The 23,236-nt window shown below is 46.2% G+C and overlaps 9 protein-coding genes across 9 annotated transcripts; 2 read left to right on the forward strand and 7 right to left on the reverse strand.

The window, feature by feature from the left end:
• Positions 1–1,016: 1,016 nt before the first annotated feature.
• On the reverse strand, positions 1,017–1,298 carry N7484_010285 (uncharacterized protein; the record flags this gene model as incomplete). The annotated part of the gene is made up of 2 exons (XM_057120672.1): positions 1,017–1,188; positions 1,261–1,298. 2 exons carry the CDS (start codon positions 1,296–1,298, stop codon positions 1,017–1,019), a joined length of 210 nt encoding a protein of 69 aa, XP_056966426.1.
• Positions 1,299–4,106: 2,808 nt separating this feature from the next.
• Positions 4,107–4,438, reverse strand: N7484_010286 (uncharacterized protein; the record flags this gene model as incomplete). Its single annotated transcript, XM_057120673.1, is given in 2 exon segments — positions 4,107–4,415; positions 4,427–4,438. 2 exon segments carry the CDS (start codon positions 4,436–4,438, stop codon positions 4,107–4,109), a joined length of 321 nt encoding a protein of 106 aa, XP_056966427.1.
• Positions 4,439–5,663: 1,225 nt separating this feature from the next.
• On the reverse strand, positions 5,664–6,803 carry N7484_010287 (uncharacterized protein; the record flags this gene model as incomplete). The annotated part of the gene is made up of 2 exons (XM_057120674.1): positions 5,664–6,442; positions 6,473–6,803. The coding sequence occupies 2 exons, from the start codon at positions 6,801–6,803 to the stop codon at positions 5,664–5,666; spliced, it is 1,110 nt and encodes a 369-aa protein (XP_056966428.1).
• Positions 6,804–7,991: 1,188 nt separating this feature from the next.
• N7484_010288 (alpha/beta fold hydrolase) lies at positions 7,992–8,821 on the reverse strand (the record flags this gene model as incomplete). Its single annotated transcript, XM_057120675.1, has 2 exons — positions 7,992–8,547; positions 8,622–8,821. 2 exons carry the CDS (start codon positions 8,819–8,821, stop codon positions 7,992–7,994), a joined length of 756 nt encoding a protein of 251 aa, XP_056966429.1.
• A 3,542-nt stretch (positions 8,822–12,363) lies between these two features.
• N7484_010289 (uncharacterized protein) lies at positions 12,364–12,599 on the reverse strand (the record flags this gene model as incomplete). The annotated part of the gene is given in 2 exon segments (XM_057120676.1): positions 12,364–12,584; positions 12,596–12,599. 2 exon segments carry the CDS (start codon positions 12,597–12,599, stop codon positions 12,364–12,366), a joined length of 225 nt encoding a protein of 74 aa, XP_056966430.1.
• A 2-nt stretch (positions 12,600–12,601) lies between these two features.
• N7484_010290 (uncharacterized protein) lies at positions 12,602–14,693 on the reverse strand (the record flags this gene model as incomplete). The annotated part of the gene is made up of 2 exons (XM_057120677.1): positions 12,602–14,554; positions 14,604–14,693. 2 exons carry the CDS (start codon positions 14,691–14,693, stop codon positions 12,602–12,604), a joined length of 2,043 nt encoding a protein of 680 aa, XP_056966431.1.
• An 803-nt stretch (positions 14,694–15,496) lies between these two features.
• On the forward strand, positions 15,497–17,162 carry N7484_010291 (putative alpha-1,3-mannosyltransferase; the record flags this gene model as incomplete). Its single annotated transcript, XM_057120678.1, has 2 exons — positions 15,497–16,583; positions 16,642–17,162. 2 exons carry the CDS (start codon positions 15,497–15,499, stop codon positions 17,160–17,162), a joined length of 1,608 nt encoding a protein of 535 aa, XP_056966432.1.
• Positions 17,163–19,329: 2,167 nt separating this feature from the next.
• On the forward strand, positions 19,330–21,984 carry N7484_010292 (Alpha-L-rhamnosidase; the record flags this gene model as incomplete). Its single annotated transcript, XM_057120679.1, has 1 exon — positions 19,330–21,984. One exon carries the CDS (start codon positions 19,330–19,332, stop codon positions 21,982–21,984), a length of 2,655 nt encoding a protein of 884 aa, XP_056966433.1.
• Positions 21,985–22,196: 212 nt separating this feature from the next.
• On the reverse strand, positions 22,197–22,409 carry N7484_010293 (uncharacterized protein; the record flags this gene model as incomplete). Its single annotated transcript, XM_057120680.1, has 1 exon — positions 22,197–22,409. The coding sequence occupies one exon, from the start codon at positions 22,407–22,409 to the stop codon at positions 22,197–22,199; it is 213 nt and encodes a 70-aa protein (XP_056966434.1).
• Positions 22,410–23,236: the final 827 nt, after the last annotated feature.

Genomic DNA, 23,236 nt, shown 5'->3' on the forward strand with positions numbered 1-23,236 from the left:
TCGGCCTGGATGCCTGCAATCTCGGATGGTTTAGGCCGGCCTCGGTGGCTACTAGGGGACTATTAATGCTCCTTGGACCAATGGTTAGTGATGTTCTCTTTTCGGACGGCATACTCACATTTACGGTAAATCACGACCTGAAATTCGACGTTGGTGGAAAAAAACTCGCTGGCGTTAGGGGTAGTATGGGATATGCTGGAAATGGAAATATATATCCTGGAATATATGGGCGGATTCTGGATAATTGGAAAACTGGATCGCTGGAACTTGGTTAATTGGCCTTGGAATGAAAATGGGAACATGAATGAAATGAAATGAATCACCCCCTGAATTTTCACCTCGAATAATCCTTGTTATGATATAAACCCTATTGGGTCTGTGGTGGTGGTTGTCATACTGTGATGCATCACGGGCGGGCGGGGTTGGCACCCCATCAAAAAAACTGGTCAACTTTGAACCCCTGAAAACACCTTTTTTGGTGGTGGGAATGCTTTAAAATTCGTTCTGGGCATAAAACGGAGGGTGTTGCCAAACATATAAAAATATGAGCTGCCCCGGAGGGCAGAATGTAAATCCATCGGTGTCATGAAGCTTAAATCCATTGGACCCCGACCCACTTTTATTTCCCCATACTAGAGCCGCTCACCCTAAATCCATCGGTGTCCAATGGATTTACCCCTATGGGTTAGATCTGACCTTCCGCCCTTATGGGCTCTTAGATAAATTATCTACCCTTACACGAGATAGTCGGATAGCACGGGCTAGTATAATACTGAGCAAACAACGAACTTGCCGCTTAAGTTTGTCTTAGTAACTTATATCATATTTATAGCCTCTGCATTTGCATGAAGACATGGGGAAAACCATACAGAATGGGGAAAACCCATGCCAAGACATATCTAATATAGGTAAACCCCCAACTCCGAAGCCACATTCTGTCAATAGCCTTCTACTAAGTGTAGCATTAGCAAGACAGGTGATCATCCTCGTCCCAGCGAAACGTACGACATGACATCCTACGCCCTCACGACATTTCCTGTGCTATCAATGTTGAAACTTTGTGCTGGAGGAGTATGATCGTCCTCATCACGAAGACCGCAGTTCCCATTAGGTGTGACGTAGTAGTCGCCATTAGAGTCTGTGGCACAGACTATTTGAAATGTGGCCGCTACGTTTGCGGTCAGAAGCCTGTCAAAAATAATTAATTGAAAATGAAATAGATGTGGTTCATCCTGACGCTAGAGGGCGAAAGAGACCTACAAAAGAATAGACAGTACGGCATTTTTCGACAGTTTCATGACTGCGGGCCTAGGTTAGAAGGCAGGATTGTTATTGTTTGCGGACGAAGTTGTTAGTACTAGGTGAAATCGTGGGCTTTTGACTAGTTATATACATCAGACCTATGTCAAAGAATTGATTCTAGACGAGACTATTGGAGAGAGTGCATGTTATTTACAGTTTAGCCAATTATTAGAATGCTAATGGGAAAACTATTGAAAGTGATAAGCCTATTCGGGGCAGATTGCGTAGAACTAATATGGCCTTCAGCCGCGCCGCCAGCTAGAATGTGGCGGATGCGGACCAGATCGACAGATCGTCGATTACCCCCTATTAAAGGAAAATATGGGATAATGCTTCCAGATCTCGATCGGCGGAGCGACCCAGTAACTTTGAACTACTCTGTCTAGCCCCACTATATGCTACGTTCGCTATGGTATTGCTGCTCTTCTTTCTCTCTTTTATTTTATATTATTTTTTACTACTAGTTCAGATTACAAACTCTCTAAACTTGGTTCAGATATTATATATCAATTAGCTTATTATTACGATATCTCTCCCATGAGGTGATTCCTATGCCGTAGCCTTTTTGCTACGTGGCCCAGTCAGGTTTCTGCCAAAAAGGTGGTGGCCTTTCGGCGGTGAGTCGCAACCCGCCCGATGGCGCATCTAGATAGGAACGCTACACGCGTGTTATAAGTTCCCTGTTCCCTTCCCTTACTACTTTTACTTCTTCTCTAAAACCGCTAGATCGGCTAGGGATCGGCAGTCTCTCGATAGAGTCTCCACGGAGAGGCCGGCCCGAACACACATCCTCGTATTACTCCTCTTTCATGTCACACAAGATCAGACTTCAGCTGAGTTAGCTTGTATCTACTACCATGTACCCTGCCCGCCGGGTAGGAAGCCATCAAGGAGTAGACATCGCCAAAACCCACAAAGCCCAAAGCCCAAAGCCTAACCCAACCCAACCCAACCCAACCCAACCCATAAATGGGTTAGGTTTTGGGCCCGATGCTCGGCCCATTGTTGGGGCCCATTGGGGGCCCACTAGTCTACAGACAGTGCAAACATTTACTAATTTGAGTAAAAAATCAAAATATACAGTCTTTTTAAGCATTTTTCTACATTAGTCAGCAGATTTATGAGCGCCAAGACCAGTTTTATGCAAGGTTGGGCTTTAGGCCCGACTCTAGGCCCATTTTCAGGTTTTGGCGATGTCTATCAAGCAGAGCGTATATTAAGTAACTTAAGAAGGAGAGGTTCTTGAGGGGTCCTAAAGAAACAGACTTGGACTTAATAAGACTCGGTAGTTTTCTTCTACCTGATTGATAGGCCCTCTGCCCTGCAAGTAGGTACTTACTTATGTGGTAGAAGCCTAACAATCTGGTAAGAAAGAGTAAATCAACCAAGTCAAATTCTGGCAGGACAGATTCACGAGGAATCTACACGAGACTATATCTAAGACACTTTTATAGATAAGGTCGTTTTGGAATTAAATACGAGGAGAAGTAGAGAGAGCGAGAGAGAGAGTAGCTTGTGTAACCTAAGGATAGGGTTTCATATATAGTGTGACTATCCAGCTAAGGACCCTATTCAATCCTCGACCTTCAACAGGAAGACCGCCGTTTCGGAACGGAGTTAGTTCAGGCGGTATACTAAAGGTGGGGATGGCTTCATATCAGCAAACCCCGTGATATCATCAATATTGAATTATAGACCTAGGTATTAGAAGGGCAGAGGGAAGAGCTACATGATGGGCATAAGAAGAGTACTATACGTAAGAATTATTACGTCAACCTAGGTTAGGCTAGATAAGTATTATAACATATCGTTGATATGCATTAACGTTACACTACGTGCGGAAATATGATAAGCCACTTTTCCAAGGTTCATCTATTTGTCATTACGAAAGGGAAATAATCGCTAAGACTTCTATTCGTACAGCGTGCTCTACATGGGATCACAGAGTAGAGTAACACTATACTCTCCTCCATAAAACTCATAGTTGCCGCTAAAGGTTTATAGTTCAGAAACCAAGGCATAGAACTTAATTTCCTGTGGCAAGATGCAAGATCATACCAAAAGCATTTTGCCATCGCCTCTCATTTTAATGTAGGTTACTTAATATTTTATCCGCGCTAAGGTCTTGGCGGTGGGGTCGGGAAAGAGTTCTCAGAGTGTATTAGTTAAGCCGATTTCGAAAATAAGTGTAGTAGAGACTGACCAGCCTACGCTGAATATTCTCTACCGCAACGTTCTTCCTAAATCGGTAGCTTCCTTTGACGCTATTTTGTTGATATAACTTCCTTAGGTATACACTGAAGATAGGAGAACGAAGTAAATAGGCCACGATAGATACAGTACGTTATCCGGCCCAGTGTTATCGAATTATCCGATTAAAGTACTATACGTCAATGTAGATTGCCCAATAGAAAGGGAAGTCCGAAGATTCATTCATTCTTATTAGAAGAACTACAGTGCGACCCTATACTGCCAGAGATTTCCCCTCACGAGAGATCGAATCTTTAATATGTATACTGTACAACCTACGGAGTATATAGACAAGATTGTCGATCAGATTAATAGTCACTTTTAGCAGAAAAGTCACCTGAGTATTAATTTAGTTAGGCTACCAGGCAGGCCAAGTTACTTTCAGCTCTCTGCGTTGTATTACTCCACTAAATTGACTTAATTTAAAATACATTCTTAACTTCAAGATGGCTTTCTTCATAATAACTTTCTTCGAAATGCGTTTTTAAAAATGACCCTACACCCTACCTATCTTGCTATGCATATCCTTCACCCCTTACTGTGGGAATATATAACTATTCGTCATCGCTTATGGCGATAGTAATATACTCCTGCCGGTGTTTCCATGCTTGTTCCTCATCACCATTTCCAATCTGGCTATATCGCCGTTTACGTGCCACTGGCGCCTCGAACCCTAGGAACTTATGCCACTCTAGACTAATTCCCCGGAATCGCATCCGCTTACCCTCTATCGCCCCTGGTGCCTCTTTGAGACCACGTGCATAGACAGTCCCAGCCACCCATGACCCATGCGCGGCCTGTTTATCCACAGTTGGGTCATCGAGTCCATAGTCACGCCGGAATCCACCACATTTAAGGTGGACCTAGGAAATACCAATTGCAGCATGGCGCTAGGTAAGCACATTAAGCTTGGTGTGTAGGTATGCCTCACCTTGCGATCGCATGATGACTCCGAGACATGCAGCATCCCAATGCCCCTTAATCCTAGGCCAGAAGAATGTGGATCGAGTGCGACGGTCGCTTTAGCGGGCAAACATATCAGCTTACTCAGTAAACGGCTAGATCAGCCATAGATAGTAGACCACAAGCTCGCTCACGACTTGCGGGAGGTAACGGTAGATGATCTTGATAGAATTCGTCGTGCTCTAGGACTTATGGTAGCTAGTGACAATGCAAACAAGCCCATGTTCAATAAAGATATTCCGATGCCGCCCTTCTAGAGTATTGCAATGCCGGATAGACACCAGCTCGGTCGCGCGTGCGGGTTAGCCGCTAGTCATATGGACCAGTAGTAAAATCCGCTGCAGGAACTCATCAACCCAGTCAAGGTATGCCTCTAGCAGTCCTATATTCCACTTGATATCGGTATCACGCTCGTGCTAGACCGCTGGCCGGACCGTAATGAAGTCCTTCCAAAGCGACTCAGTCGTCAAAATACGATCTAGCATCTAACGTTCGCCAGTGGTAGGAAGAAGCTGGCGGTTCTTCTTATGTCGGAGAAAATTCCAGCCCCGTTGGTTATTGACTGGATCGTCACTAAGCTAATGCAGCAGTAGTTCAGGTATTTAGTCAGCTCGTGATTCGTCTTCATCTAATAGGAACAGCCACTCAAGCTCATATTATGCAAGCTCGACCTAGGTGCGGATGAATTTAGTAAGTGAATCCATAGTGAGTTAGAGGTCGCGGTAGTGTAGCGTCTGGTGATCATCACTCCAAACAAGAAACCCAAGACTAGTAGACGTATTTTGGATCCGTTTGCCGTAGGTCCGGAGTCGTGTGATCCAGCTGAATGGGTATCGAACACCATACATCAGGAAACGGGCTCGCATTTCTTCAAGCGCATCTCCTGGGTGCTTTACTTAATGACTATCGGCAAGATTAACCGCACGTTATGCGACCAACATCTGTGAGATTTTGACCAAAGCGGAAAGATGCGTTGTATAGCTAGCGGGATCGTGGTAGGTTTGGTTCTTACTATCGATCCCGAGAGCCGCCATGAATGCTACTAGTGGACTCTTAAAAAGGTCACCCCGGATTTCATGGTCGAGAAGTGCAATCGAGAGGTTAAGGCAGGCTCGGTCTAGGTCCTCTAGAGCCACGCTCGCCGGCGTTTAAGTCTGACTGTAGGACTGGGGCGTAGTAGAACCAATTGTAGTATTTTGCGTGGAAACATGTTGTTCTTCCTGGAGAAGCCTCTGGCAGGAGGATTGAACGTCATCGATGGCGCTTAACTGCGACGTTGTAAACTGGTGGCGAAGCTGGATCGGCTGGTCAGGCTGACTTGTGCGATACGCGAAGCTTAGAAGACGGACCCAGATCTGGCAGTAGCTATTATAGGTTTTAGGGCGTAGCTTGATTTGAATCGGACGCTCCCAGATAGCAGGCTTCTGAACAAAGCTGTTGATGCGGACTTGATCGAACTCATTAATACGATGGGAGGAGATCGACTCAAATGCTCGATTGACTAGTCTTTTCACGCTGCGCTCCATAGCGACAAGGATTGGCTCCATCACAAAGTCTGGTAGGTATGCGAGCTTGGCGACGTCAAAGAATCCATGCCCTCGGATGTACTCGGGCCATCGGGTGAGCTCAAGCCATGGAGAAGCCTCTGTCACGTCATTTTCAGTTAGGGCAATCCGATCCTCTGCATCGGCAATCTCATCAGAGCGGAGGAGCGCGAACCCCACCTGAGCTTGGATAAATGTAGCTTCGTCAATTTCTGGTACCAGTGTCCGCGTTTCTAGTAGCTCCTCTAGATCTGGCGTGACAACGAAGTAGTAACTATATGTCCCAAATGGAGCTAATCGCTGGCAGTACACAGGGTATGGGACCGTTAAAGGATCTATTTTCTGGTTGGCTCTTCGCCTTCCACGGCGAGCAACCGAACCACCTTATTCAGAGGTACGATGAGTCGTTATACGATGGTTCCTCATAGTGCGAACTGTGCGAGCCGCATATTGACAGCTTTCGACTGGACAGCAGTAGCCACAATGGACCTGTAGTCCAGGGATTGGTCGGGAGCTTAGGTATGGTCGGATAAAAGGCTCAGTGTCTGAACTCCACGTGTCAGCCTTGACGGCTTCACTATGGATCACCGCCCGCTGTGCCTTAGTACGAGCAGAAGAAGAACGCTTATGCTTTAAGGCTAGATGGGTGATAATTGTTTTAGCATCCACTACATATTGGCATGTCTTGCAGATCCAGAACCGATAAGTGGTGTTATAAGTAAAGAATTCTGCAATCAAGTCCATAGTGGTAGGGTAGGAGTAAGAAATAGGTAGAAGAAGAGAACTAAAAAGTGCTAGATAGCAGAGGAATATATCGTAGATTTGGAACTATTGAACTAGGGAAGTTTTATAAGATAGGGGTTAAAGGCTGGTTAGCTTGTCAATGTGATGGAACGAAGCCCCTGAAAATGAGGCTGAGCTTAACCTCGTGACGTGTAGATTAGGGTATGAATGTAAGATCTTTTTTTTTCCATGGAGATTAACGTTGGCTAAATACCCTAAACTTATAAGGTTGCCTGAAGTATTATGGGTTTGGCTTTAACTCCCACCCTTTATTAATGTCAGAGATCAATGATAAATTAGATATACATATTCAATATCCGTACTTTTTAAGGTTCATGATTTGTGATATATGTTAAAGTATTCACCATCGATTATATATTGAATCTCTAGAAGTATTCTCAGGTTTAGTGTTTGTAAGCTTCTTGTCTTTTCCATCAGATTTATATTATTCTTTTACTTATTCCTAGGGAATAAAATCTCATTGGAACTCCCTATAATTAAAGACCTCACAGATTTTTGACGGGGCGGGATGCGGGCTAAAAGGACACGCACCACCAGCGACGGGTACACGCAGAACGGGCCAATCAGGATGTCAAGAAATGCATTGGGGGTCGAGTGCATTTAACCACTACAGTATAGAGATAACGACCGACGGCTGGTCCAATACTAGAGCCAGATCCAACACTAGATAGAATCCTATAACTTCCTCTGTTAGGCTATATGGCGACTGCTTCTCACTGTCCTGAAATGTGTGCGAGATTGAGCGCGCTAATGTTCCATTTTGACGAAGTTTGGGAGATGCTGACAGGCTCTCCGTATCACGACGCTCGCCTTGTATTTTAGCGCTTTTCGCTCTGGACTTGAGATACGCGGCGGGCAATGAAAGTCGCTGTGCCTCTCTAACCAGATATCTTCACTACCATGTGCTATTTCAATATCCGAGAAAGATTCTAAACCCCTTGAAACATGCTTTCATCCGTACATATCGTTTTCATGGGTAAATAAAAATGAATATTCACTATTTCACACTTCTTACTCCTGACTAGCTTGAAATTGCAGCTCATCCAAATGATTAAGCCATCTCTCATATTTGTATATTTTCTTTGTCAAAAGTAACAAACAAGAAGTGTCCGAACAAAGGCATTGAACTCACGACTTAATAAAGTCAAATAAATCTTTGTTGACTTCATCAACATTGATATTGTGAATCGCATGTGATCCGCCCTTGTAAATCTTCAGCTTGCCTTGAGGCAGAAGTTTTGCCGACTTCAGTCCAGCTGCCTCAATGGGAACAACTTGATCATCATCCCCATGGAGGACCAGTACAGGAATGTTTATCTTTTTCAGATCCTCCGAGAAATCGGTCTCAGAGAAGTCTTTGATTGAGTCATACGCTGATTTGAAACTGGTATTCATCCCCTGCTGCCACCAGCTCCGAATCTGCCCTTCGCTTTTCTGAACACCAGGTCGGTTGAAACCAAAGAATGGTCCGCTGGGGACATCCAAGAAGAACTGCGCACGGTCTTTACGCATTGCCTCTCGGAACGAATCGAAAACTGACTTATCAGTTCCCTCAGGATTGGCACTGGTCTTCACCATCTGCGGAGGCACAGCGCCGACAAGAACGGCTTTCTTAAAACGACTTGTGCCGTGCTTTCCAAGGTAATGGGTGGCCTCCCCCCTCCATGGGAATGGCCAACCATGACTGCGTCATTGACTTTTAGGTGTGTAAAAAGCTCATCGAGGTCGTCGACAAAGGTGTCCATATTATTTCCATACCAGGTCTGAGTAGATCGTCCATGTCCACGCCGATCGTGCGCGATGACACGGTAGCCGTGGTCGGCTAGATAAACCATTTGGCTTTCCCAATTGTCACTGCTCAGTGGCCAACCGTGAGAGAAGGTGACAATAGCGCCTTCGGGGTTGCCCCAGTCCTTGTAGAAGAGCTCGGCTCCATCTCTAAGTTTTAGATGCGGCATGATTAGGTGAAGCTTGCTCAATAATCGGTAAAACGTATGGTTTCAAACTTCAAAAAAATGTGCTCGGGAAGAGATTTGGTGCGTATAATAGAGACAGAGATATAAGTTATATATAGTGTGGCAGCCAAAGTATAAGTGTTGGATGTGCTCTCATCATTCATTACGTCATTCATGCCACAGACAGGAATATAAGTTACATATAGTGTGGCAGCCAAAGTATATGTGTTGGATGTGCTCTCATCATTCATTATGTCATTAATGCCACAGACAGGAATATAAGTTATATATAGTGTGGCAGCCAAAGTATAAGTGTTGGATGTGCTCTCATCATTCATTACGTCATTCATGCCACTAACGTAATTCACCACCGAGCGGATCATCCCGGTCGGCCGGATCACCCCAACCAAATTATGATAATTAAACCAGTATAATTCAACCAAAACAACGTAATATTAAGTATCTAAGCTATTTAATCAAATTTGGACAATGCGTTCTCTTATGACCCTGGATACCACAATTCGAGCATTTTGGTGGCGCCCTAGATCGTCGTTCTTGTGCTTCTGGTTGACCGGTTGGCTGGTCGAATGGAGCTTGAAATCGAGTATTTCTATCATTTTGAGCTAATTTTCTAAGCTCAGCGATAGAGAGGCCTTCTGGAGCTGCTATCTGGAGCTTAGAAAGTGCCTTTTTTTGCTTGATTTTCTCGTGACTAGCGCGTAAGAGCTCGTTTTCTCGAGCTAGAAAAGCCGTTGATTGCATCGTGATTTGGCACGCTTTAAGCACCTGGTCTATAGCGGAATTCACTAGGCTTGGTGGGCTCTTAGAGCGCTGTTTTAAGAGCTTTTTAATCGAAGAAGCTTGCTTCTAGAGCTGCTTATAATTCGATGGCGTCTTAGGCTCCCACGCGCCACTACTTTGGCTTCCTTGAGATGGTGGTGGTATAGGTGTCCGGAGCTGGATATCAAGCTTTGAAATAACTCGATCTAGGTTATATGGAACTAAACTAGTTGCCGAGAAGCTATTCTTGATCGTTTCTGCTTTAAAAGCTTCGATTCGAGTGGTCGGAAAAGCGTTAAGAAAGTCTATCTTATCGATATGGTTCTAACCACGCCGCATCATATCCTCGACGCACTTCCTATACGCGCGCTTTAAGACCGCAAAACAACCCACGTCGAGCGGTTATAAAAGATGTGATGAGTGCGCTGGCATGTAGATTAGAATCACATAATTTTGAGAGCAAATTTCGTCGAATTTTGGAGTTAGATGGCTTCCATAACCATCTAGAACTAGAAGTCGATATATCCCCTTTAACCTTAAGAAAGTCGATAGAAGAAAGACCTTTTTAAGCCAGCAAAGTCCAATTTCGTCTAAGGTCTATCTATTTAGACTAACCTGGAATTGCTAGTCGTCTAGAAGTATTAAATTTTCAGCCTAGCCTCTAATAAGTATTTTACCCTTAAAGATAACCATTAGAGGAAGGCTATATCTAGACGCGCCTATACACTTAATCGAGGTCACCTATTCACGATTTCTAGGCTATAAAAGAGAGCGTCGACCATAATATTCTACTCTTATAACGACTTTTGTGGTCGCGGTTAAGCCCATCGCGAAGCCTGTCTCATCAAAGTTATAGATATCATCTTGCTAAATACCATACTTAAGGATCGTCTTTTGAACCAGGTCGAACCATTCCATAATGATTCTTAGGTCCTCGCACTTTGCCCGCTTATAATCATAGCGTCTAGAGAACCTTATATCGAGTTCTAGGTGTCGTTTAATATATTTTATAACCCAATTTTTGCCGACGGTTTAGATCGGGGTTATTCTACGTGTCGCGAGTAAGAGATTAGCCATTTCTTACACCATAGAAGGTCGTGGTGCTACTCCACGTATATCCATAGAAATCACCTAATTCTTAAGCGAATTCTCCTCAATTTCAGTCAATTTAAACGAATTTACGCGTAATTCGACGCGGTTTTGACGTCCGTGAAGACGCGCGTATAACGTTGTATATAGGATATTATATATGCATGCTGCTTTGCGAATTGACAAATTTTCCTGCTTTTTGATAGCCTGGATAGCAAGTAAGATATTGCCTTCTTGTTGTGTCAATTTTTGACGATTTTGGGAGCGAATTGGTGGCATGGTGGTTGGTGGAAGAAAGATGGTCTAATTAATTAAAGCGTTTTGGTTGGGGTGATCCGGCCGACCGGGATGATCCGCTCGGTGGTGAATTACGTTAGCTAGTTTAACAGATAGTGACCGATTGAGGTATAGACCGGTTATCTTGTCTCGAATAGTTTGTCACCCCGATCTTATCTCACGTCATACTTTCGTTGGCGCCAAAAAGGCGCGAGAACTAGTCGGTCCGTCAATCTAGCCAGCCTCGCTGTGAGAGTGTGTAATATTCGATCTTCCGGAAATGACTTGACATTACTAGCATTGCAAATTATCCGTTCTTGCGTCAGACTCAGCATACAATGTAGCATGCGATCTCAATTGTAACATCTCATCTGGGAAACTTCTGGGCCAACTGCTCATTTCGAAGGGGGAAGCTAACGATCAAAACCTTTGGGGCATAACAACCGTTTTCAAACAATTTCCCTCGGAGCTGTACACCCAGACTCTCTCTCCGGAATTTTCAAGGTAACGGATGGTCCCAGATCGGAGGGGCGAATGATAGAATTCAACCGCTGATGGTACTAGGAGTTAACACCGTTGATATACTAAAAGGAGTCATTAAGCCAGGTGGCTTTCTAATTTTTTGGTTCAATAAGAGGCACTGAGTCTACCTTCTGCTTTACTTCGGGGAATGTGACGCCGATGCAGGAAGGTTGTCCGACAGGGCGATCACGGCTAGTCTTCACTGAGAGTTCGATGATCTGTGGAGCCTGGGGAGCCTTGCCCAGTCCAATGATGACCCATGCAGTAGGCCTGCGGCTAGAAAGATATACGACCTCAATATCGTATGATTCTCAGGACTACTCCTCATTTTGACGCGAACTGATCCTCTTTGTTTTTTGACTATGTAGCCGCCCAAAGGCTCCGACCACCTAGGTCGAGTTTGGAGATCAGAAGGTCGATGTACCTGAAGGCGGTTACTACGACCGTTATCGTATGAACCTGAACCTGGACGAGGTAGCCCGCGATCCGGCTGTAGGACCCGACATCGATTTCTTCCGGAAGATTCCAAAGAGGCTGGTCGATTCGACAGTAGGGGTATACGCACCCAACTTCTACTATCGCTCTAGAAGCGTCCAACACCTTTGCAAGACGTTGCTGGTACATAGTATGGGTAAATGATTATGGCCGTGTAAGATATATATTTTCCGCTGTTCATTACAATTACTTATCAAATTATAAGAAACTATTAAAACATGACACAACCGCAATTTTGGACAATCTGTGTAGACATGATGACTAACTGTAAATACACTTTTATGTAGGAATCACTTTACATAGTCGCGTGATCTTTTGGGTCAGCTGCCCTGTATCGAACCTGTATCGGGTTCGAGTACCCAGCATGTAAAACCCAGAGTAGCCTAAGTCATTAGCGAGTTCCATAGGTCAGCCGCTTCCTGGCCAGTGAGACCAGCAGTTGCCTCCTTCGCGGCATAGCATCGATCAATAGTGGCCTGCGGCGCATTGCAAGGGCTCCTGAGACGGTTGCAAATGAGATCTTGCGGAGTAGCAATGTCAGGTGAAGATCCGAATGGGAAGTCTTTCTGGTTATTGGTGGTGTAGGCCCACTCGTTGCGATTATCTAGGCCATACTCATACTTAATGGTCGGGTCCGAGCAGGTACCATAATCTATTGTTGGAGTGGGAGTAGGTGAAGTGGTGGTAGTGGTAGTAGTGGTAGTGGTAGTAGTGGTCGGTGAAGTAGTGGAAGTGGTAGTAGAAGTAGTGGTTGTAGTGGTCGGTGAGGTGGTGGTGGAGGTGGTAGTAGTGGTCGGTGAGGTGGTGGTGGTTGAAGCGGTTGTGGTTGTTGTTGGTGAAGTAGTGGAAGTGGTAGAAGTAGTGGTTGTAGTGGTCGGTGAGGTGGTGGAAGTGGTAGTGGTAGTGGTGGTTGTCGTAGGCGAAGTGGTCGTTGTAGTGGTCGGTGAGGTAGTGGTGGTTGAAGTGGTGGTAGTGGTAGTAGTGGTCGGTGAAGTAGTGGAAGTGGTAGTAGAAGTAGTGGTTGTTGTTGGTGAAGTAGTGGAAGTGGTAGAAGTAGTGGTTGTAGTGGTCGGTGAGGTAGTGGTGGTTGAAGTGGTGGTAGTGGTAGTAGTGGTCGGTGAAGTAGTGGAAGTGGTAGTGGTAGTGGTTGTAGTGGTCGGTGAGGTGGTGGTGGTTGAAGCGGTTGTGGTTGTTGTTGGTGAAGTAGTGGAAGTGGTAGAAGTAGTGGTTGTTGTTGGTGAAGTAGTGGAAGTGGTAGTGGTAGTGGTGGTTGTCGTAGGCGAAGTAGTGGTAGTAGTGGTCGGTGAGGTAGTGGTGGTTGAAGTGGTGGTAGTGGTAGTAGTGGTGGTAGTGGTAGTAGTGGTCGGTGAAGTAGTGGAAGTGGTAGTAGAAGTAGTGGTTGTTGTTGGTGAAGTAGTGGAAGTGGTAGAAGTAGTGGTTGTAGTGGTCGGTGAGGTAGTGGTGGTTGAAGTGGTGGTAGTGGTAGTAGTGGTCGGTGAAGTAGTGGAAGTGGTAGTGGTAGTGGTTGTAGTGGTCGGTGAGGTGGTGGTGGTTGAAGCGGTTGTGGTTGTTGTTGGTGAAGTAGTGGAAGTGGTAGAAGTAGTGGTTGTTGTTGGTGAAGTAGTGGAAGTGGTAGTGGTAGTGGTGGTTGTCGTAGGCGAAGTGGTCGTTGTAGTGGTCGGTGAGGTAGTGGTGGTTGAAGTGGTGGTAGTGGTAGTAGTGGTCGGTGAAGTAGTGGAAGTGGTAGTGGTAGTGGTTGTAGTGGTCGGTGAGGTAGTGGTGGTTGAAGTGGTGGTAGTGGTAGTAGTGATCGGTGAAGTAGTGGAAGTGGTAGTAGAAGTAGTGGTTGTAGTGGTCAATGAGGTGGTGGTGGAGGTGGTAGTAGTGGTCGGTGAGGTGGTGGTGGTTGAAGCGGTTGTGGTTGTTGTTGGTGAAGTAGTGGAAGTGGTAGAAGTAGTGGTTGTAGTGGTCGGTGAGGTGGTGGTGGTAGTTGTAGTTGGTGAAGTGGTGGAGGTGGAGGTAGTAGTGGTCGGTGAGGTGGTGGTGGTTGAAGTGGTGGTAGTGGTAGTGGTTGTAGTGGTCGATGAGGTGGTGGTGGTAGTTGTAGTTGGTGAAGTGGTGGAGGTGGAGGTAGTAGTGGTCGGTGAGGTGGTGGTGGTTGAAGTGGTGGTAGTGGTAGTAGTGGTCGGTGAAGTAGTGGAAGTGGTAGTGGTAGTGGTGGTTGTCGTAGGCGAAGTGGTCGTTGTAGTGGTCGGTGAGGTAGTGGTGGTTGAAGTGGTGGTAGTGGTAGTAGTGGTCGGTGAAGTAGTGGAAGTGGTAGTGGTAGTGGTGGTTGTCGTAGGCGAAGTGGTCGTTGTAGTGGTCGGTGAGGTAGTGGTTGTCGTAGGTGAAGTAGAAGAAGTGGTCGCCGTGGCTGGCGAGGTGGTACTTGTTATGGTTGTTGCCGGTGAAGTTGTCGGAGATGAACAACTCGTTGTGGATGACGTCATTATCGGAGAGGTTGAAGAGGTAGTACTTGTGGTTGTTTCCGGTGAAGTAGTTGTAAATGAACAACTCGTAGTAGACGTTGGTGAACTAGTCGTCGGCAAAATACTCGTAGTTGGCTCTGGACTCCAAGTCTCACAAGAGGTGCTAGGCTTGGGACGGGTAGCCCAGCTAGGTGGTATCCCACCTCCTTGATGGCCCCCATCGTGAAGCTTCCCCTCGTTGTCATTGTGCCATGTGTGGGTCTCCTGGAATGGATCTGTCAGGACGGTACCCTCCCTGGAAACCGAGGAATCCTTGATCCACGGGGCTATAGTATCCCTTGATACATGCTCGAAGGGTGTTGCTGCCTTCACATGGTCTTCCAGATTGATCCTCTGCGGGTGACAGAGAGATTGCCCAATCAGAAGCAGAGCAGTGACAGCTGCGGGTACCACTCTCATGTTGACTGTTTTCCTTAACTCTTTGGCGGTTTTTCTTGGCTAAAATTGCAGGAAATTTTACAAATTTGCGGCTTTTTTATATGATCGAGGATGCTTCCAAGCTTCCAACTTCTAAGTTTTCATATGCGTATGACGCAACTACATTGAGTATATATAATCATAGACCAGCCCTAGAGGGTCTAAGAACACACACTATCATCCTGACTTAATGATAGGATTGTGTAAATTTCATGGTGACGTTACCACCCCTGAAGGGTCAGCCATATGGAGTTGGGCGGATGTGACCTCTGAGGCTACAAGCTTTTCCCAACTCTAGTAATTGATGCATTACGATGAATCATAGACATTGTTATTGTTCTCTAATATACAGTATTCTCCGCAATGGTCAATGGAGTACATACTATCACTTTCATCTTTGTCGGGTCAATTCCGCAACAATGGGCAGTTTTATGATCAAAGAGAACAAACGTCCGCCGAAATATCGAAACAAACCACTTGCTATACAGATAGCCCTTGTTATCTTCTCGATCTGGCTCGGCTACAAGATTGCACTAACCTGGAATAGTAAGTGCCAAGCAGTAGATCAATCATGTTTGGAAAGTTAATACGCATACTAGCCAATCAAAACGCATCCCAATTCCAGAATGACCTTGAAGAAGACGCTCAAAGATCGACTATACCACTGTCCGAAAGCCTCTCACGCATGCTCATCCTCCTACCCGACGATACGGAAACAAAACAACTCCTCAGCCCAATCGACACAACCGGCGAAGCCAGACTACACGACTTCGGCCTCCGTACACGACAATACAAAGTCTTGTTTGAAGTTTGGACAGAGCTACACACCACAAAGTCAAACACAGGCACCTCTATCCGAGACGACATACCCTACCAAATACGAACTAACCCTCGACTCTCCAGCGCCCTTTCCACAAACTCTTCCAATCTCCTCCACTACTATGAGCAATATCGCTCAACCCTTACACGTCTCCAAACCTTCCTTTTCCCTTGGACATCACCCTACCATGCCGACCACCTCTCTCTCCAAAATGCCCTCTCAAAAGGCGGCCGAGGCCTCGTCTTCACGGCAGGTACCCACCAACTCCCATACCTCCTTACCTCAATCCCAACCCTCAGGAACCTAGGCTGCACCCTCCCGATCGAAGTTTTATACCTCGGCCCAGAAGACCTAAGTCCCGAAGCGCAACGACAGCTTGAATCTCTACCGAACGTGCTGACGCGCGACTTAAGTCTCATGATCTCAGACAATGGCTGGACGCTGCGTGGATGGGCAGGGAAACCATTTGCAATCCTATTTTCCAGTTTCCGGGAAGTGATATTCATCGATGCGGATGCGCTGTTCTTCCAGAATCCGGAGATCCTATTTGAGGATCCGGAGTATAAACGGACGGGCGCATTGTTTTTCAAAGATCGTCGTATTATGCCAGAGGATAAGAGCGACTGGATGAGGAAGGTTTTGCCCGCTCCTATTTCCGAGATGGCGAGGGGCTCCAGGTTTTGGAAAGGGATAAGTGGGCATATGCAGGAGTCTGGGGTGGTAGCTGTTGATTCCTGGAGACATTTTGTGCCATTGCTTCTTGTTACGAGGATGAATGGGCCTGATAGGGATGGTAATAAGGAGAAAGGTCTCAGAGGGGTTTACGATATGCTTTTTGGTGAGCCCTTTCATTGACTTCTGTTTCCTTATTGAAGATAAGAACTGACGATGTCCAGGCGACAAGGAAACCTTTTGGCTTGGCTGGGAGCTTGTTGGGTCCACATCATACGCATTTCACAAGGGATGTGTCGGAACTATGGGAACTGTCCAAGTGAATGGACCAGCACGCGGGCGAGGCTTCGACGAAGCAGACTTGGATTCGATTCATTCAGTCTCTTCCGAGAGCATTGAGAAGGCCCCGCGTATCCAGCCCGCTCTGAGGACACGGCCTCGGGAGTATACGATATGCGCACCGCAGCTACTTCACTTGGATCTTGCTGGGCGCCCACTTTGGTTTAATGGTTGGCTTTTACAGGATAAGTTTGCAGACGCTAAGAGTCAGCAGCCTGGAAAGTTTGAGAGTTTCGTACATGAGCAGATGGAGGATGAGAAGGATCCAGAAGCATGGAAATTACATGGGAATAATGTTTGCTGCTTGAGTTCGAAGAAGGTGGCTGAGTTTTCGGAGGATGAGAAAGATATCTTGAAGATGATTATTAAGGCTGCGAAGAGAGTGGGCGTCTTTGGTTCAAACTAGTTCAATATATGACTGATTCGCTGATGCTTTCTTTTCCGTCTTGGCGTAGTAGCAGCATACTATTAGGGTGTTCCGATATCGTGGCGCATCGTGGCACCTTATGGGACCTAGACCTAGACAAAACTAGACTTCCGTAAACCTAAGTTGGGTCTAAAGTCTCGACCCAAAACCTAACCCAGGCTGGGTCCGGGTTGAACTTCTATAACCCGGACCCAACCCGGACCCAATATTAGGGCTAGACCTGGACAAAACCCGCGGGATTCCCACCATGGGATAGACCATGGCACGGGTAATTTTATAAAAACTAGTCCCACGGGAGTGGGGCGTGGTGGTTAAAAATGGTTTGTCCCGCCCGCGATGGGATATGGGTATTCCCACGGGTATTGTAAACAGTGCAAACTTACCCTTTTTAGACATGCATTAATCATCCAATTTTTTCTGTATTTTTAGTAGTAATCTATATACGCACGTGACTATATAACTCCACCAGAACTACCAAATTCCACTAGAACTACCCTTTTTTAAGGTTTCAAGTTCGATTCTAGCTCTATATTACATACCAAAACAGCTTAAATTACCAATCTTTTAGCATTCTTAGTCAGCAGATTATATAACGTATTTCACAAGCGAGCGGAACACCCAATTGGCCGGAACACCTCTAAACACATAGTAAAAGTGATGATTCACAACTTGATATCTCACCAACCATGAGTTTGTTCTATTTAATTACCGGTGGATAGCTATAAATAAGACTTCTTAAGATAAAATATCATTTCAAGGAAATTACAAAGCTAGATTATATCGCTTACGAAAATTACGGTGAAACGAGCTCAAGAATATATATTTCTACCATTAAATTGCCCACCAAGCTTTGAGGAATCCCTAAACTCTCCAAAGGGGTTAGATACGATACTGACAGTATTAGGCTATAAGCAAAACGCCCGCCAGACTTACGTTGTTAAGATATTAAGTTGTACTAACTAATACAGAGAATACAGAAGTATAAAATTATGAAAAATTATGAAGAATTATGAAAAATTGGGTTTTCCTGGGTACCCATTAGGTACCCAGTCTGGGTCCTGGGTAGGGTCCGGGTTATCTTGCCTCGACTCAGACCCGGGCTGGGTCTGGGGCTGGGTCCAATACTTAGACCCAGACCTGGGTCCTGCGGAAGCCTACTAATATCTAGGCTAGTAAATCAGATAAGGGTATATTATAGTTAAACTAGGGTCCCGTTTGCCCCCATTAATATAGGTCTCATCTGGGGCCTAAATGTTAAAACCTACTCTGGGGTTAAGTCTTATTGCCTGTTAAGTAAACCAGCCACTACTGATCGGAATGAAACGTGCCGAACAGGATATTCGAAATGAAAGTTGGATTCCCAGATTGTCTACATGACCTACAAGACTCTACGGAAAATTGATTCATTTTTAGATCAGTGAGTAGAAAAGAAATAGCATCCTTTAGTTGGCTACGAACGCCATCATGGATCTGATAGCCAACACATTGTGAGGACGAGAGCTCGGTGTTGCCTTCTTCGCGAGAAGCTTTCAGTGGACCCGGCCGTATGGGCTCCGTGACTGACCGGTTCAAGTCTCTGCCGATACTCGACACCTGCCTTTTGTAAAGATGGTCAGCTTCGGCCCTTGTAAGAGCTATCCGGAAAGATGGTACTATGAAATGATCGACACTCTACCTTATCATCAGTACGCGCGTCTTGCGGTACTATTGCGCTCATACCGGTTTTTCGTCGGTCAAGGGCTACTCCTACGTCATTGGAATGACCTTCCTCCGTAATTCCACGTTGTCTCTGCCTTATTGGACTAAAGAAGTCAACAGCCTAACCTCTCCCGAGAGCTGCGCACTAGCGAATGCGGGCGGCGAGTGTTCGGCGGTGATTGACCCGAAATGCGGAGAAGGCATCTTGAAACTCTCGGTGAACATTGCCCTAGATGGACACTTTGGCAAATTTGAAAGTGGAGTATTTCCACCTCTTGGAACTTGACTCTTAGTTAGCGCCGCTAGTCTAAAATTTCCCGCAGTAGGGGGAAGCGGGGAAAAGCAAGCGTTTTTTGACGGAGTTCAATATGTTTCAGCTATAAAGTGCCCCGATTGCTTCAGATGGCTCTGTTCTTTACGAAAAAGACCCTCGTCTGAAGCACACAGCATGCTCGTCTTTCCTTTACTCTTTTCATTGACTTTGCTGTGGCCTTGTCTGGCTTCAACCCTCTCAATCCTTCCAGGATCGCAACGGACTGAGGCTTTGTTGGATCCAATCGCAATCGGCGAACCGTACCCGCGACTCAGTTGGCAATTAACTTCATCTGTCAATGGAGCCACACAGGTCGCTTACCAAGTTCAAGTAAAAAATGCTGCGGACCAAAAACAGACGATCTTGTGGGATAGCGGCAAAGTCATCTCAAAAGACCCGGCAGCTCTATACGGCGGCGAAGCTCTTGGATCACGAACACAGGCTTCTTGGCAAGTTCGTGCTTGGGACAAGAATGGCATTGTAACAGCATGGAGTGAGCCAGCTGAATTCGAAATCGGTCTTTTGAATTCACAAGATTGGATAGGATACTGGATTACCAATTCGAACTTTGAATTAGGAACGACTTCCTTACCGACTTTCGCCAAAACATTTGAAGTGTCTTGTGACGTGTCTCACGCGCGTCTCTACCTCATTGGTCTGGGCCTTCATTCAGCAACAATCAACGGCCAATCCGTGAGTCAAGGAGTATTGGCTCCGGGTTACACAAATCTCAACAAAACAAAATACTATTCTACCTACGATGTTACTAGCGCTATCTCGAAGGGCGCCAATCTGCTAGGAGTCGAGCTGAGTAGGGGCTACTATGATGCCCAAGCCGCTCTTGATAGTAGGTATATGAAATTCACCACCTCGGCCAAACCACTTATGCTCTTATCGCAATTGGAATACACCTGTAAAGATGGAAAGTCCGTCAAAATTGGATCTGATTCTAGCTGGAGGTCTAACATAGATGGTCCCCTATTAGAATCATCTTGGTACGGTGGAGAGGAGTACGATGCCCGATTGGAGATTCCGGGATGGCCTTCAGCAATCTCCAATAGCAGTTCGTGGCAATCAGTTGCCAGAGCTTCTCCGCCGCCTGGAGATCTGGTTCCTCAACCATATGCTGAATTGGCGATTGTGGAGGACATTCCCTGTGTCTCTGTGACCAAGGTCGGTACATCAGGGTGGACCTTTGATTTCGGTGTCAACTTTGCCGGATGGGTCGAGCTACAAATCAGTGAGCCGGCAGATACCAGAGTGGCGATGTGGCCGGCTGAGATCGTGAGCAGCCACGTCTGGGCCGATCAATCGACTACTGGCAAGCCCATTTTTGACGCATTCACATCTAATGGAACAACCTATACATATTCTCAGAAATTCATGTACCATGGAATGCGATATCTCTCGGTGAATCTGACTCAAACACCATCGGCCACTGATGCCGTGGGACATTCGATCCGTCAGTCAGTGGACAAAGTGGGCGAGGTATATTCAAGCAGCAACTTGTTCAACAGCATACATGGTATCATCGATCGGTCGATCCAGTCAAATCTCTATAGTACACTGACGGACTGTCCTCATCGGGAGAAACTTGGCTGGCTTGAACAAGACCATCTCATGATATCGCCGATAATGTGGAGTTATGATGTGCAGGCAATGCTTCAGGTGCCTGTCCAGGATATTGTGGACTCTCAGCAAAATGCTTCGTCGTTTGGCAATGTCTCTCCACACCCTGGATTCATCCCGGAAATTGCTCCTGAGTTCCAGGTATTTCCATATCCTTTTAGAGATGATCCAAACTGGGGAGGAGCCGTCGTTCTACTGCCCTTACAGCACTACAAAGAATATGGTGATACCAGAATTTTGTCTAGGCAATACTCCGCGATGACAGGTTATCTGTCCTACCTAGAGTTTTTGACAACGAACTACACTCTACATTATGGATTGGGTGACTGGGAAGCGCTTGATGATTGCACAGGAAGTTTAATTCCTGCCACCTACGGATTCCAGCAAGCGGCGCAAGGAATGGCGCAGGTTGCGCGCTACCTTTCATATTCGGATGACGCAGAATACTATCAGGATTTGGCGGATAAAATCACCTCAGCCTTGCATACTGCGACCTTTAACGCTTCTGAGGCAGTATACGGCTGCGGATCTCAAGGAGCTTTGGCTCTTGCCCTCGATATGAGTGCGCCGCCTACAGAGGAGATATACGCTCGAGTCCTTGATAACTTGGTTGGCTTGATCGTAAACAACACGAACCATTGGAGCGTCGGAGAGATCGCATTGCCAGCATTATTCCGGGTCCTTCATAACAATGGGTACGATGAGCTGTTGTACACTTTGATGAGCCAGACTACTGCGCCCTCATATGGCTATGAGGTCGTCAACGGCGCTACATCGCTGTGGGAAGCCTGGGATGGGACAAGTTCATCTGGTTCTAGCATGAATCACCTCATGTTTGGATACGGTGACGTTTGGCTCAGCCAACTCTCAGGTTTGCAGCAGGTCAATACTAGTGTTGCATGGAACTCGATCAACTTCTATCCTGCATTGGTAGGCAATCTGACTGCAGCCTCCGCGAACCACATGACCCCTCGCGGGTTAGCGAGTGCTGCCTGGACGCTTGAATCAGATGAATTCCGGTACAACATCACTGTTCCTATTGGTTCCAAAGGACATGTGTACTTGCCCGCAAAAAGCAACGGTACAGTGATCACGTCTTATGATGGATCATACTCGCCTGTTGTTGTCGGCAGCGGGAATCATTCTTTTATCGTGACCTGATTTTATTAGGCGACTTGCCGCTTTTGAAGCAGCCCAGTCTCCTCATTACTATTGAAGTTCCTTCAATTTGAATGTCTTTTCCTTAGAGTCTGTTCCTGACAGTATCCGGATAGTAGAACAATTGGCATGCTCGGAAATGGTATTTCCATCATTGCCCGGACGACTCATAATTGCCCACTTCTCCATTACAGATTATATCAGTAAGTGATGTGCTATGGATCTTCAGAGCTTTTGTAGTAGAGATACACCGGCTGTAGGAAGACAGTATCATGCTTCTGGCTGCCGAGGTGGCAGAGCAAGGTCACGAGGGCTCCGCAAAAGTTGTACGCGATGCCTTTGTTGGTAGCATTTAGTTGAAAGAGATGGGTATTCCGGAATCCGCTTCCCGTGATTCTGCGGCACAGAAGAGCCCGTCGGCCGCACATTTTGGGGGATTCTCTGACCTGATATCGTCGCGAAGTGAAAAAAAAATGACAAGCTCATGTCTATTGGTCTGGTGCCCCGAAGAAGATCATGGCATTTCTCTTTGATAGATGGTGAAAACGGAAAGGGATGAGAATGGTCACGGGTCCATCCAGTATCAGAAACTTGATTGGCAGAGCTTGCCTGTAGACTGACCACTTGAAATTTTTCGTGCAGACAACCTTGCAAACGTGCATCGTTTACGCTAGGTGGGTGCATTCCTGACTTTGAAGCTGCAAGACATTTATGGCCTCTCCAACTTGGTATACTAAAACAAGAGGCTAAAGCGGCAATATCTGTGCGGGCAGCAACTACTGGTCTATGGATTTCCTGTCCTCGTTGAGTTAATGGTCTGATATTTTTGCCTGTTGCTAATTGTGCACAGGCCCTCTTCTTCAAGCTACTGTCGCAATTCATCCACCGCACAATCTGACGACGATCACGACGCGTTAGTGTTTGGTCGAGCTTCCCTTGCTCCATCGATGAACGATGCTCGCGAAGTTTCGAATCATGCTTGCGTCAACGCAGGCTGTATAGCTATGCATCACTGTTATGGAAGCTATCAAAGCGGTCGAGGGCCAGCTTTCTGTTGAGTGAGGCGGCAAATCATGAACCAGTAGGGCCTTTCTTCCTTCAACGATGCACTTCGGATTTACCTAGAGCCGAAAGGATATTTTCGCACTCGATCTGTAGGTTTCATGAGGTTTGTAGGAAAATAGTGTCGAATGCAAGAATGTTTGCTGCGTGCCTTGACTAGTGGCTCCATCGAGTCACGAGCGTGGGGCCTCGC

Source organism: Penicillium longicatenatum (genome assembly GCF_028827895.1).
Source record: "Penicillium longicatenatum strain IBT 33135 chromosome Unknown contig_7_segment0_segment0, whole genome shotgun sequence".
NCBI lineage: Eukaryota > Fungi > Ascomycota > Eurotiomycetes > Eurotiales > Aspergillaceae > Penicillium > Penicillium longicatenatum.